Source organism: Chiloscyllium plagiosum, chromosome 6 (genome assembly GCF_004010195.1).
Source record: "Chiloscyllium plagiosum isolate BGI_BamShark_2017 chromosome 6, ASM401019v2, whole genome shotgun sequence".
In the NCBI taxonomy this organism is placed as follows: Eukaryota; Metazoa; Chordata; class Chondrichthyes; order Orectolobiformes; family Hemiscylliidae; genus Chiloscyllium; species Chiloscyllium plagiosum.
The window spans coordinates 97,528,944-97,541,890 of NC_057715.1; the positions used below are offsets into that span (position 1 = coordinate 97,528,944).

At 41.4% G+C, this 12,947-nt stretch overlaps 1 protein-coding gene across 3 annotated transcripts in view; it reads right to left on the reverse strand.

Annotated features, from left to right (window-relative positions):
* c2cd3 (C2 domain containing 3 centriole elongation regulator) overlaps positions 1–12,947 on the reverse strand; it is a 165,548-nt gene that overhangs the window by 102,946 nt on the left and 49,655 nt on the right. For all 3 annotated transcript variants that reach the window (XM_043692198.1, XM_043692199.1, XM_043692201.1), the window contains exons 11-14: positions 11,436–11,551; positions 9,223–9,341; positions 5,146–5,280; positions 2,540–3,049 (exon numbers count right to left, since the gene is read on the reverse strand). In XM_043692198.1, coding sequence (XP_043548133.1) covers positions 2,540–3,049; positions 5,146–5,280; positions 9,223–9,341; positions 11,436–11,551 — 880 coding nt within the window. The remainder of the gene's footprint in view (positions 1–2,539; positions 3,050–5,145; positions 5,281–9,222; positions 9,342–11,435; positions 11,552–12,947) is intronic.

Below are 12,947 nucleotides of genomic sequence, written 5' to 3' on the forward strand. Positions count from 1 at the left end.
CTCCACACACAACTTCCCACTACTATCCTTGATTGGCCCTAATCTTACTCTCGTCATTCTTTTATTCCTTAAATACCTATAGAAAGCCTTAGGGTTTACCCTGATCCTATCCGCCAATAACTTCTCATGTCTCCTCCTGGCTTTTCGGAGTTCTCTCTTTAGATCTTTCCTGGCTATCTTGTAACCCTCAAGCACCCTAACTGAGCCTTCACATCTCAACCTAACATAAGCATTCTTCTTCCTCTTGATCAGAGATTTCACTTCCTTCGTAAACCACGGCTCCTGCGCTCTACAGCTTCCTCCCTGCCTGACAGGTAAATACTTATCTAGGACACCCAGGAGCTTTTCCTTGAATAAGCTCCACATTTCTAATGTGCCCATCCCCTACAGTTTCTTTCCCATCCTATGCTTCCTAAATCTTGCCTAATCACACCGTAATTGCTTTTCCCCTAGCTGTAACTCTTGCCCAGTGGTATACACCTATCCCTTTCTATCACTAAAGTAAACATAACAGAATTGTGATCGCTATCACCAAAGTGCTCACCACTTCCAAGTCTATCACCTGGCCGGGCTCATTACCCAGTACCAAATCTAATGTGGCTTTGCCCCTTGTTGGCCTGTCTCCATACTGTGTCAGGAAGCCCTCCTGCACACACTGGAAAAACTGACCCATCTATAATGCTCGTGCTATAGTGTTCCCAGTCAATATTTGGAAAGTTGAAGTCTCCCATGACAACTACCCTGTCTCTCTCGCTCCTTTCGAGAATCATCTTTGCTATCCTTTCCTCTACATCTCTGGAACTATTCGGAGGCTTACAGAAAACTCCCAACAAGGTGACCTCTCCTTTCCTGTTTCTAACCTCAGCCCATACTACCTCCGTTGACGAGTCCCCAAACATCCTTTCTGCAACTATAATACTCTCCTTGACCAACAATGCCACACTTCTCCCTCTTTTACCATCTTCTCTGTTCTTACTGAAACATCTAAATCCTTTGCTTAAAAAATCAGACACAATGGAGATCTGGGTGGGTAAATAATCTGCTCTTTTCTAATTATTAGGTCAAACTGGGAAAAAAAGTGATGTCCAGTGTACAAATAAGTGCACTGGAAGTGTAGAATACTGAGAAGGTAGGAATACACTAAATGCTAGTGAGTTTTGAGAAGATTTGTAGCTCAAGTTAAGATTCTGGATGTAGGTTTGCTCGCTGAGCTGGAAGGTTCATTTTCAGACATTTCGTCACAATACTAGATAACATCTTCAGTGAGCCTCCGGACGAAGCACTGCTGATGATTCCTGCTTTCTACTTACATGTTTGGGTTTCCTTGGGTTCGTGATGTCATTTCCTGTTCTTTTTCTCAGGGGGTGGTAAATGGGGTCCAAGTCAATGTGTTTGTTGATAGAGTTCCAGTTGGAATGCCATGCTTCTGGGAATTCTTGTGCGTGTCTCCGTTTGGCTTGTCCTAGGATGGATGTGTTGTCCCAGTTGAAGTGGTGTCCTTCCTTACCTGTATGTAAGGATACTAATGAGAGAGGGTCATGTCGTTTTGTGGCTAGTTAATGTTCATGTATCCTGGTGGCTAACTTTCTGCCTGTTTGCCCAATGTTGTGCTCAGGATACATGAACATCAACTAGCCACAAAACGACATGACCCACTCTCACCCGTATCCTTACATACAGATAAGGAAGGACACCACTTCGACTGGGACAACACATCCACCCTAGGACAAGCCAAACAGAGACACGCACAAGAATTCCCAGAAGCATGGCATTCTAACCGGAACTCTATCAACAAACTCAGTGACTTGAACCCATTTACCACCCCCTGAGAAAAAGAACAGGAAATGACATCACCACAGGAAGTGACATCACCAACCCAAAGAAGCCAAGCAGGAATCATCAGCAGTGCTTCATCCGGAGGCTCACTGAAAATGTTACCTAGTATTGTGACGAATCGTCTGAAAATGAACCTTCTAGTTCAGCAAGCAAACCTACATCCAGAACACTAAGTGCATAGTGAAATCCTAATGACAGAAGCTTATAGGTCCATTTGGGCCCTTTAGAAATAAGCTTTATTTCTAAAGCTTACCCAGACCCAGAGCAGATCCAGACAGATCTGCAGATGTGCTGAGTTTGGGCCAAATGAAGCCTTTCTCTAAAGGGCGCAAACTCAGCATGTCTACAATCCGCTTTCACAAAGACCAAGTTTTGAGTTTTTTCTATTTTTTGGTCTGCAGATAGAAGATGAAAATGGCTCGTATGATGACTGTTCTACACAGTAAGTGGAAATGGACAAATTTTAGTTTAAAATAAACATATCACATAAAATAGTAAAATGGCTTGGCATATGGTAATCAGACATTACACTAAGAAACATGTTTTCATTTCCTCCATCCACAGTACACATTCTTTGTTAGGCTACTGGCCATCCATGCTTTGTAGTAAATACAAAACTAAGATCCTTTCTTAATGTCTTATTCAAAATCTTAACATATGTAATCTATTATTAATTGTTAATCTCTCTCAAAAAAAGACTTACCAGTGAGAAGTTGAAAATTGGGCAGCTTGTGCTGCAGCTAACTGTAGATCTTGTTGCCTCATCTGTGCTGAAAAGCTTACATTTTAGGTAGATATTGTCCTGTTGCTGCATTCTGCCATCCCTCACGACAAAGTCTTTTCCATCAGGCACCATCAGTAGAACATGCAATAAAAAACCCATTTCTTCTTCAACTGAAAAATTAAACTGTTCTATTGAATTTTGCACTGCAGATTCAGGGGAAGCATTATGATGATTTTGATAGCTCGGTCTGGATATGTAGTTTGCACGACTTTGTTTCAAATGAGCTTCAACATTTCTTTTATTTGACAATTTAAAGGCACGTGGACGAAAAGGACAGGGATCAACTGGACAAACATCAACACCTTTGAGCTGCTCTACCGGAAGTTTTGATCCTGGATTAGATATAGCACAAGTCCTTTTAGGAGAAACAGCTAATCTGGCATTAGCACTGGTAAAATATTTGTTGTCAGCGACAAGCTCGATAGCCACCTATAGAACAAATGAAGTTAGAATTTTAATGAAAGAAGAAAGAAAATTAGACTATGATAAATTCAGACTAATGCAGTAAATCTTTCTGCTGTGTTAATATTTGAATTCATCTGTTGTTAATTTGCTCCCTGTTCCCTCTTGTGAAATTGACTCTTGAGCAGCAGGCACCCTCCAGATGGTTCCATTCTGGAACTGTCATCTATTACAAAGCCTAGATGCATGTATTGGTGTTTTATCCAAGATGGCAGCACAGGTCTCACCCAGTGTTCATTCTCACTCATTTCAAACAGGTGACTGCTACGCAATAGTGATGAGGAATATCAACATTTGCTACTTTGTCCCTTTGAAACAATGGGCATGATGACCAATTTTAGCGTTCTCACTGCAAACAACTAGATATCAGGTAACTCGATGTAGCCCTGATTTCTTTTTCCATTAGTTCATGCAATGTGGGAATTGCTGGATAGGCCAGCACTTAATGCCCTTTCCTAATTACACTTGAGAAGAGTGACGAGCATTCTTCTTAAATCATGACAATCCATGGCAGAGGGAATAACACTCAATGCTGTAAGGAAGAGCATTTCATGATTTTGACCCAGCACCAGTAAAGCAACAATGAAACAGCTCTAAGTCAGGAAGGTGCATGGCTTGACAGGAGAACTTGCAAGGAGTGGTGCTCCCATGTACCTGCTGCCCTTATCCTAATACATGAGAGGTTGCGGGTCTGGAAGGTATTGTTAGAGAAGAGTCTTGCTGAATTCTTCAGGCGCATCTTTTAAAAGGTATATACTGCTGCCATTGTCCGTTAGTGGTAAAGGGAGTAAAGGTTGGTGGGATGCCAATCAGGCGAGCTGTTTTGTCTTGAATGGTGCTGAACTTGAGTGTTATTGGAGCTGCTCATCCAGGAAAGTGGAGAGTATTCCATCACATTCCTGATTTGTGCCTTGTAGATGGTGGAAAGGCATTGTGGAGACAAGAGGTGAGTTACTTGTTGCAGAATTCCGAGCATGTGTGGCCTGCTCTAGTAGTCACAACATCTGCATGGTTTTTCCAGATCAATGGTAACTTCCCAGGATGCTGACACTACAGAATTTGAATTTCTCCTTTTTGAGATGGTCACTGCCCAGCACCGGCGTAGTGCAAATGTTACTGCCACTTATCATTCCAAACTTGATGTTGACCCTACCTTGCATGTGGACAGTTCCTTGTATAATCATCAACAAACATCCCCACCTTCTGACCTTAAGATGGAAGGAAGGTCATTGATAAAGATGCTGAAGGTGATTGGGCCTAGGACATTAACGAGAAGAACTACTGTAGAGATGTCCTGGAGTTGAGCTAACTGACCTCCAGCAATCATAATCATCTTCCTTTTAGCTAGGTATGATTCAAACCAGTTTCCTCCCTGAGTAAAACTAACTACAGTTTTGTAGGGCTCCTTGATGCCATACTTGGATAATGAGCCTGAGATCTCTCTGGCTAATGCAGTAAATTCATAAACTGCTTTCTGCTGCCCAAAATTCTTTCAAGCATCTAATTTAATATTAGTTGTTAAGTAGTTTAAATCAATTAATTTGTGATTTTGTACTTGCGAGTTACTCAAATTCGAAAAGTACCTCACATTGCTGAAATCCCAGCTATATCCTTTACTTCTTTTAGTCTTTGCAAATATATTGCTCTCTCAATTTCACACATGCAGTCTCAAAACCAGCAACCTCAGGACATCTCTGCTAGATTTTGGATCTTGCCAATTTTTGAGTTGGGTGGTTTTGGACAGATCGAATCAGTTTGGCTGGGTAAAGGGCCACTCAGACCAGGGCAAAAAACAGGCACAACAAGTCAATAACCTTGCCAAATACAGCAAGTCGCCAAAAAGACAGTTGTTGTTTTTTTCATCTAATAACAATTTACAAATTATGCCTGGCAGTTTAAAAAATATTTTTGGATATCACTGGTTTTCTGGCAGTTGGATTTGAGACCTTGCCCCTGTAGTATTTCTCAATTAAGACAGCATAAGAGTTGACCTAGGCTTCCACTTTACAATTTTCCCTGTCAACTGATGCACAATTTGTCTTCCAATTATTTCTCATGATTACCTTTAAAGGACCAATCGGTTGCTGTTGTCCTTTATTGTCAAACACCATTTCCACAGGCAATTCATTGGTAATACTTAACAAGTCTGATTGAATGACAGCTCGAAGTGCAAGAGTAGCTGTGCCGATCAAAATGGGCTTTTGTAATGAAAAAGAAAATAAATTAGGTAATAATCACTGGAACAAATTATTCCATAAAGCTTATTTATGTACATTAAGAAGTGCCTTTTAATGCAATAAATATACAATGTGTCATTTCTGCATTTTCAAAAACCTATTTTTTTTAAAAAAAGAATTTGCTTTGTTTTCAGAGGGAGAAGAAATCAGTAAGAAACCAATTCCCGGTCTGCTAACAAGTGTTGACCTTGTGGCTAGTTCCTAGTATATGGAACAGCCTCAAAAGCAATTTAGACCCCAGTTCCTCGGCATTAGGATGTTCATGCCCAAGTTACAGATTTTGAGAAAACAAAAAAAGTCAACTGGATGAAGTAATATTCATTGAACAATATTAAAAGCTCAAACCATTTATTGTGATTGTGGTCAAAAATATGATTATGTTCTGCCTTCCAAGGCCATAAATAGAACTCACTGAACTGACATGTCCATTCCCTCACTCTACTAACAGTCACAGTGGCCTAACATGTTTTTCTTAGACTGAGCTGAATTTAATAGAAATTTTCAGCACAGGATAATTTCCAAAAAGATCCTGTGCTTCTAACAATGTTATTAAATTAAACATGAAAAGGTACTGTCCTTTACGAACATAAAACAGGCATTAAGTTAGGGTTTCAGTTGTAGCTGGCCCTATTCAGGGAGACTTCATGACACAGTCATAGATTCTTACAGCATGGAAACAGACCCTTCGGTCCAATTCATTCATCCCAACCTGACCTAGTCCCATTTGCCCATGCCTCTCTAAACCCTTACTATTCATATATCCATCCGGATGCCTTTTAAATGTTGCAATTGTGATAGCTTCTGGCAGCTCATTCCGTACAAGCACCACCCTCTGCATGAAAAAGTTACCCCTCAGCTCCTTTATAACCTTTTCCCCTCTCACCTTAAACTTATGCCCTGTAGTTTTGGACTCACCTGCCCTAGGAAAAAGATATTGGCTAATCACCCTAGCTACAGCGTGCAGAGAGTCTGTGAGGAAGGATAGACAATTAGTAGGGCAAAGTTACAGTCAGTGTGATGGGTTAAGTGTGTCTATTTTAACACAAAAATTGTCTGGAATAAGGATGATGAATTTAAGAGCATGGATCAGTACTTGGAGCTACAATATTGTGGCTATAATGGAGACTTGGATACCACAGGGATAGGAACGGTTGTTGGGACTTACATGCTTCAAAAGGAATAGAGAAGGAGGTAAAAGAGGTGGGGGAAATGGCATTGCTAATCAGAGATAATACAACAGCTGCTGAAAAGGATGTCATCGAGGAAAGTTTGTCTACTGAATCAGTATGGGTGGAAGTCAGAAACAGGAAAGGAGCAGTCACTTTGCTGGGAGTTTTCTCTAGATTCCCAATAGCAACAGAGACATGGAGGAGCAGATTGAGAGGCAGGTTTTGGAAAGGTGCAGAAGTAACAGGGCTGTTGTCATGGGTGACTTCAACTTCCTTAATATTGATTGGAGCCTCCTTAGTGCAAATAGTTTGGATGGAGCAGATTTTGTCAGGTGCATTCAGGAATTATTCCTGACTCAATATGTAGATAGGTGGACTAGAGCGAAGGTCATACTGAATTTGGTGCTTGGCAACGAAACAGGTCAAGTGCCAGATCTCTCGGTGGGAGAGCATTTCCATGATAGTGATCACAATTCCCTGACCTTTACTGTCGTCATGGAGAAGGATAAGAGCAGACAGTATGGGAAAGTATTTAATTAGGAGAGGGGGAATTACAATGGCATTAGGCAGGAACTGCGGAACAGATATTCTCAGAGAAAAGTATGACAGAAATATGGATATTGTTTAGGGAGCACTTGCTGCGATTGCTGGATTGGTTTGTCTCACTGAGGCAAGAAAGGGATAGTTGGGTGAAGGAATCTTGGATGACAAGAAATGTGGAACATCTAGTCAAGAGGAAGAAGGAAGCTTATTTAAGGTTAGGGAAGCAAGGATCAGACAGGGCTCTAGAGACTTACAAGTTAGCCAGGAAGGAGCTGAGGAACTTAGGAGAGCTAGAAGAGGGCATGAAAAAGCATAGCAGGTAGGATTAAGGAAAACACCAAGGCATACTACACTTATGAGAGGAACAATAGGATGGCCAGATTGAGGGTAGGGCCAATCAGGGATAGTGAAGGAAACTTGTGCCTGGAGCTGGAAAAGGTAGGGGAGGTCCTTAGTGAATACTGAAGCAAAGTATCCATTACTGAGGACAGCGTGAAACAGGCTGATACGCTCGAACAGGTTGATATTAAGAAGGCGGATATACTGGAAATTTTGAAAAACATGTGGATAGATAAGTCCCCGGGCCAGATGGGATATACCCAGGGTACTACAAGAAACGAGGGAAGAGATTGCTGCATCTTTGGTGATGATCTTTGCGTACTCACTGTCCACTAGAGTAGTGTCAGATGATTGGAGGGTGGCAAATGTTATTCCGCTGTTCAAGAAAGGGATTAGGGATAACCCTGGGAATTGCTGACCAGTCAGTCTTATGTCAGTGGAGGGCAAGTATTGGAGAGGATTCTGAGAGGCAGGAATTATGACTATTTGGAAAAGCACACTTTGATTAGAGATAGTCAGCATGGCTTTCAGAGAGGCAGTTCATGCCTCACAAACTTTATTGAATTCTTTGAAGATGTGACAAAACACATTGATGAAGGTTGAGCATTGGAGTAGTTTATATGGATTTTAGCAAGGCATTTGATAAAGTTTCCCATGGTAGGTTCATTCAAAAAGTAAGGAGACATGGGATATAGGGTTGTCTGGATACAGAATTGGCTGGCCCATAGAAGACAGAGGGTGGTAGCAGATTGAAAGTTTTCAGCCTGGAGCTTGGTGACCAGTGGTGTTCCACAGGGATCTGTTGTGGGACCTCTGCTCTTTGTGATTTTTATAAATGACTTGAATGAATGAGGCAGTGGAAGGGTGGTTTAGTAAGTTTGCGAATGGCATGAAGGTTGGTGGAGTTATGGATAGTGTGGAGAGCTGTTGTAGGTTGCAACAGGGCATTGACAGGATGCAGAGCTGGGCTGAAAAGTGGCAAATGGAGTTCAACCTGGAAAAGTGTGAAGTGATTCACTTTGGAAGACCAAATTTGAATGCAGATTACAGAGTTAAAGGCAGGATTCTTGGCAGTGTGGAGAATCAGAAGGGTCTTGGGGTCCACGTCCATAGATCCCTCAAAGTTGCCAGCCAAGTTGATCAGCTTGTTAAGAAAGCACATGGTGCGTTGGCTTTCTTTAGCAAGGGGATTGAGTTTAAGAGCTGAGGTTAGGCTGCAGCTCTATAAAGCCCTGGTTCGGCTGCACTTGAAATATTGTGTTCAGTTCTGGTCGCCTCATTATAGGGAGCATGTGGAAGCTTTTGAGAGGGTGCAGAGGAGATTTACTAGAATGGACTGGAGGGCATGTCTTATGAAGAAAGGTTGAGGTAGCTAGGGCTTTTCTCATTGGAGCGAAAAAGGATAAGAAGTGACTTAATAAGAGATGTACAAGATGTTGAGAGGCATAGATAGAGTGGATAGCCAGAGACTTTTTCCAGGGCGGAAATGGCCTTCATGAGGGGGCATAATTTTAAGGTGATTGGAGGAAGGTGTAGGGGAAATATCAGAGGTAAGTTCTTAACACAGAAAATGGTGGGTGCGTGGAATGCACTGCCAGCAGTGGAAGTACAGAGATACATTAGAGGCATTTAAGCAACTCTTGGATAGGCACATGGATGATAGTAAAATGAAGAGTATGTAGGTTAATTTGATCTAAGAGTAGGTTAAAAGGTTGGCACAACATCGAAGGCCAAAGGGCCTGTAACTGTTCTATACCAGGCATTTTCTTATAGCTTTTGTTATCTATGTGAAAAAAAAATGAATGTTTACATTTACGTCACCAAGACTTTTAAAATATAATTTACTTCTAACCTTTTTCTGTGTACTCTTTTTGGAATGAATTTTGAACACAAGATCAGAGTTCCACCATCGCTCTATCATTAAACCACTAAAACAAATAGGAAAAACAAAACGCTGCTGGAACTTCACAACTGTAAGAAATAGAAAAAAGTTTAAATATTTTTAAAAATTTCTTAGAGCATCCATTTAATTTTATTTATTCTTATACTGGAATTGGATGTTACTGCTCAGCATTTGATACTAATTCCTAATCATACTTGTAAAGCTGATGAGGAGCTGCCTTCTTGAACTGCTTCATTGATGCCATGCTTGGTCAAATATTGTCCTGATACCAAGGACAGTCATTCATACCTAAACTTGATGGAAGTTCTTTTGTTTATTTTAGGACCAAGGCTGTAATGTGATCAGGAGCTGAGCAGCCCTGGCAGAACACAAACTAAGCATTAGTGAGCAGGTTATTACTGTTTACTTTCTACTTGATAGCATTGTTGGTGACACCTTCCACTACTTTGCTTGGTCAATGTCAGTGTTGTAATGTACTGGAACAGCTAGAGGTGTGGTCTGTTCTGGAGCACAAATCTTCAGCAGTATTGCAGGAATGTTGTCAGGGCCATAGGTTCTGCCATACGCAGTGCCATGTGCCTTCAGCATCTTTCTTCGTATCATGTGGCATGAATCAAATTGGCTAAAAACAGGCATCTTTTATACTGTAAACCTGTAAAGGAGGCCAAAATGCAACATACTCTTGGCACTTACAGATCAAAATGTTTCAGCCTTGTCTTGTGCACTCACGCAATGTTCTGTTATGATTCGGAGATGCCGGTGTTGGACTAGGGTGTACAAAGTTAAAAATCACACAACACCAGGTTATAGTCCAACAGGTTTAATTGGAAGCACACTAGCTTTCAGAGCAACGCTTTCGGTACAATCACCTGATGAAGGAGCGTCGCTCCGAAAGCTAGTGTGCTTCCAATTAAACCTGTTGGACTATAACCTGGTGTTGTGTGATTTTTAACAATGTTCTGTTAGTGAGTTTAGGGATACTCTGGAACCCCCCCCTCCTGTTTGTTGTTTAATAGTCCACTATCACTTAGAATTGGATATGGCAGGACTGCTGATCTGTTGGGTCTGGGATTGCATAGCTCTGTCAATTGTAAGCTGCTTCAACTACTGGCATGCAAGCAGTCCTGTGTTGCAACTTCACCAAGTTAAAACCTTTTAAGTTGTGGCCAGTGTTTGGCACGCAGTCTTCATTGCAGTAGGTGTTTAAATGTCAACCTTTATCTCTTGCCAGCTCACTGCAATCTCAGGAAGTTTTGTCCTTGGCCACTGTCAAGTTGCTGAACAGGTTTTGTCTCCGTCACCCAAAGCATGCTTGATTCCACACAGCAGGAAGTTCACATGAGAACATTCTAGGCAATCTATTTTTTGGGGCAGCACAGTGGCTCAATGGTTAGCACTACTGCCCCACAGCATCAGGCCCTGGGTTCGATTCCACCCTTGGACGATTGTGCGTGGAGTTTGCACATTCTTCATGTGCCTGTGTGAGTTTCCTCTGGGTGACCTGGTTTTCTCCCACAGTCCAAAGATGTGCAGGTTAGGTGGATTTGCCATGCTAAACTGCCATAGTGCCCAGGGACGTGCAGGCTAGATTAGACATGGAAAATGCAGGGTTACAGGGATAGGGTAGGGGGAATGAGTCTGGTTGACATATTCTTCAGAGAGTTTCTGGTCTTGATGGGCTGAATGGTCTGCTTTCACACTATATTAGGTCATCTTTTCTTCCTCCTCCTCATACCAAAAACAAATACCTATACCCTCAGGGAAATACATTTTTAAATCTCAGCTAACTACTCTAAAGGATCTCAAATTCAAAAGAAAATATGGAAAATATTACACTTTCATTTAAAATCAATAGAACAGGGCTGTAATAGCCAAATACTGTGGCTATTTATCATCGACTAAACATTGTTTCCTGTTCTGCATGCAAAGACAAGTCTGACATTTTTAAAAAAGGACCATTAACAAATTATCCTACTCTCTAAGGTCTCACCAAAACTCGCTAGAAATAAGTCTCTATCATGTTTTCATTCCCACCATTTTTAAATGATATTGCTGAGACTACAAAAATCTCCCGAAGACAGAATCACAGTTGGAGATACAACGTTAATCACACACAAAGTTTAATTAAATGCAGCACAAGGAATACGGTCTATCTGCCTTACCTTCTCGTGTAACTTTGCTGGAAGCTACCCATGTAATTTCAGATGCCATGGAAACATTTCTGCCTCCAGCTCTTGAAGGTGTAGCCACAGGAAAGTGATACTCAACAAAGTACGTGCTGAGGATATAAAAACAAATGGTAATTGGAATTTAATTCTTAAAGAAATCAATTTTTTTTAAAATTGTTGAAGAAAGTCTCCCCCAAATTAAGTCAATAAATTGTTCATATCATTATTGTCACTGAACCCCAAATCAACATCCTGGGAATCAATGTCCATGAATTAAAAATAACAATGCTTTTGTAAATGGCTCCCAAAATAAAAATGAATTAATATTTGAAGACTGCTGCTATACCCTTCATTCATGTCTTTGGTATCTTTAGATCTGACAATTCTAACACTCTGAACTGGTCGACTACATTGACTACTGTAAATTTGAAGCCATCCATAATTTTGCAGTCAGTGTCTCACCACCTAGAAAATCTCTGTTCCCTCTTAGTCACATGCACATTGGCCAGCACTGGCTGCTGGTCAAGCAAAATCTTATTTTAAAATGCCCATCCTTGTTTTTAAACCATTCCATAGCCTCACCCCTCCCTACCTGTAATCTTCCAATCCCACAACCTCAAAGATATCTGCATTCCGCTAATTACGCTTACAAATCCATGATTTTATTTGCTCCAACGTTGGCCATGACTGTAGTTGCAAAAGACCCAAAGTCAAGGACATCCTCCCTACACGTCTGTTACTCTTCCTTGCTTTTAACTGTGGGCACATCTATTCAATGTGCAAATGTCTATGCAGAACATACTACTTCTCCAACCCTCAAAATAATCTTGGACAGCGAAAGTAGAGTCCCTGATATTGCTTCAGCCTCCTAGCATACAAACGAAACTGATAAACTAATCCATTAATGTTAATAAGACAGAAACATAAAATTAAGGTATGCCATTCAAATATCTAATGCCATTACCCAGTAATGATGCTACATCCTTGAACAGGACCTTCCAAAACCACAAACTCTGCCATTCAGAAGAACAAGGGCAGCAGACATATGGTTCCCCTCCAGGCCACACAGCATCCCGATATGGAACCGTAATACAATTCTTTCACAGTCACTGGATCAAAATTGTGGAAAATAGACTTTTCACCAGCACGGTGGGAATAATGACACTCAAAAAGATTGCAGCATTTACGCCAGTGCAAGATGGTGCCCAAGTAATAGGGCTGTATGTAGGCTCTTGCCCAGGGCCTAACTGCACTCATCTGCCTTTCTTCTTTGTTTTATTTTTGCTTCTGCTCTTTTAGAGTCATAGAGATGTACAGCCCGTCCATGCCGACCTTCGGTCCAACCCGTCCATGCCGACCAGATATCCCAACCCAATCCAGTCCCACCTGCCAGCACCCGGCCCATATCCCTCCAAACCCTTCCTATTCATATACCCATCCAAATGCCTCTTAAATGTTGCAATTGTACCAGCCTCCACCACATCCTCTGGCAGCTCATTCCATACA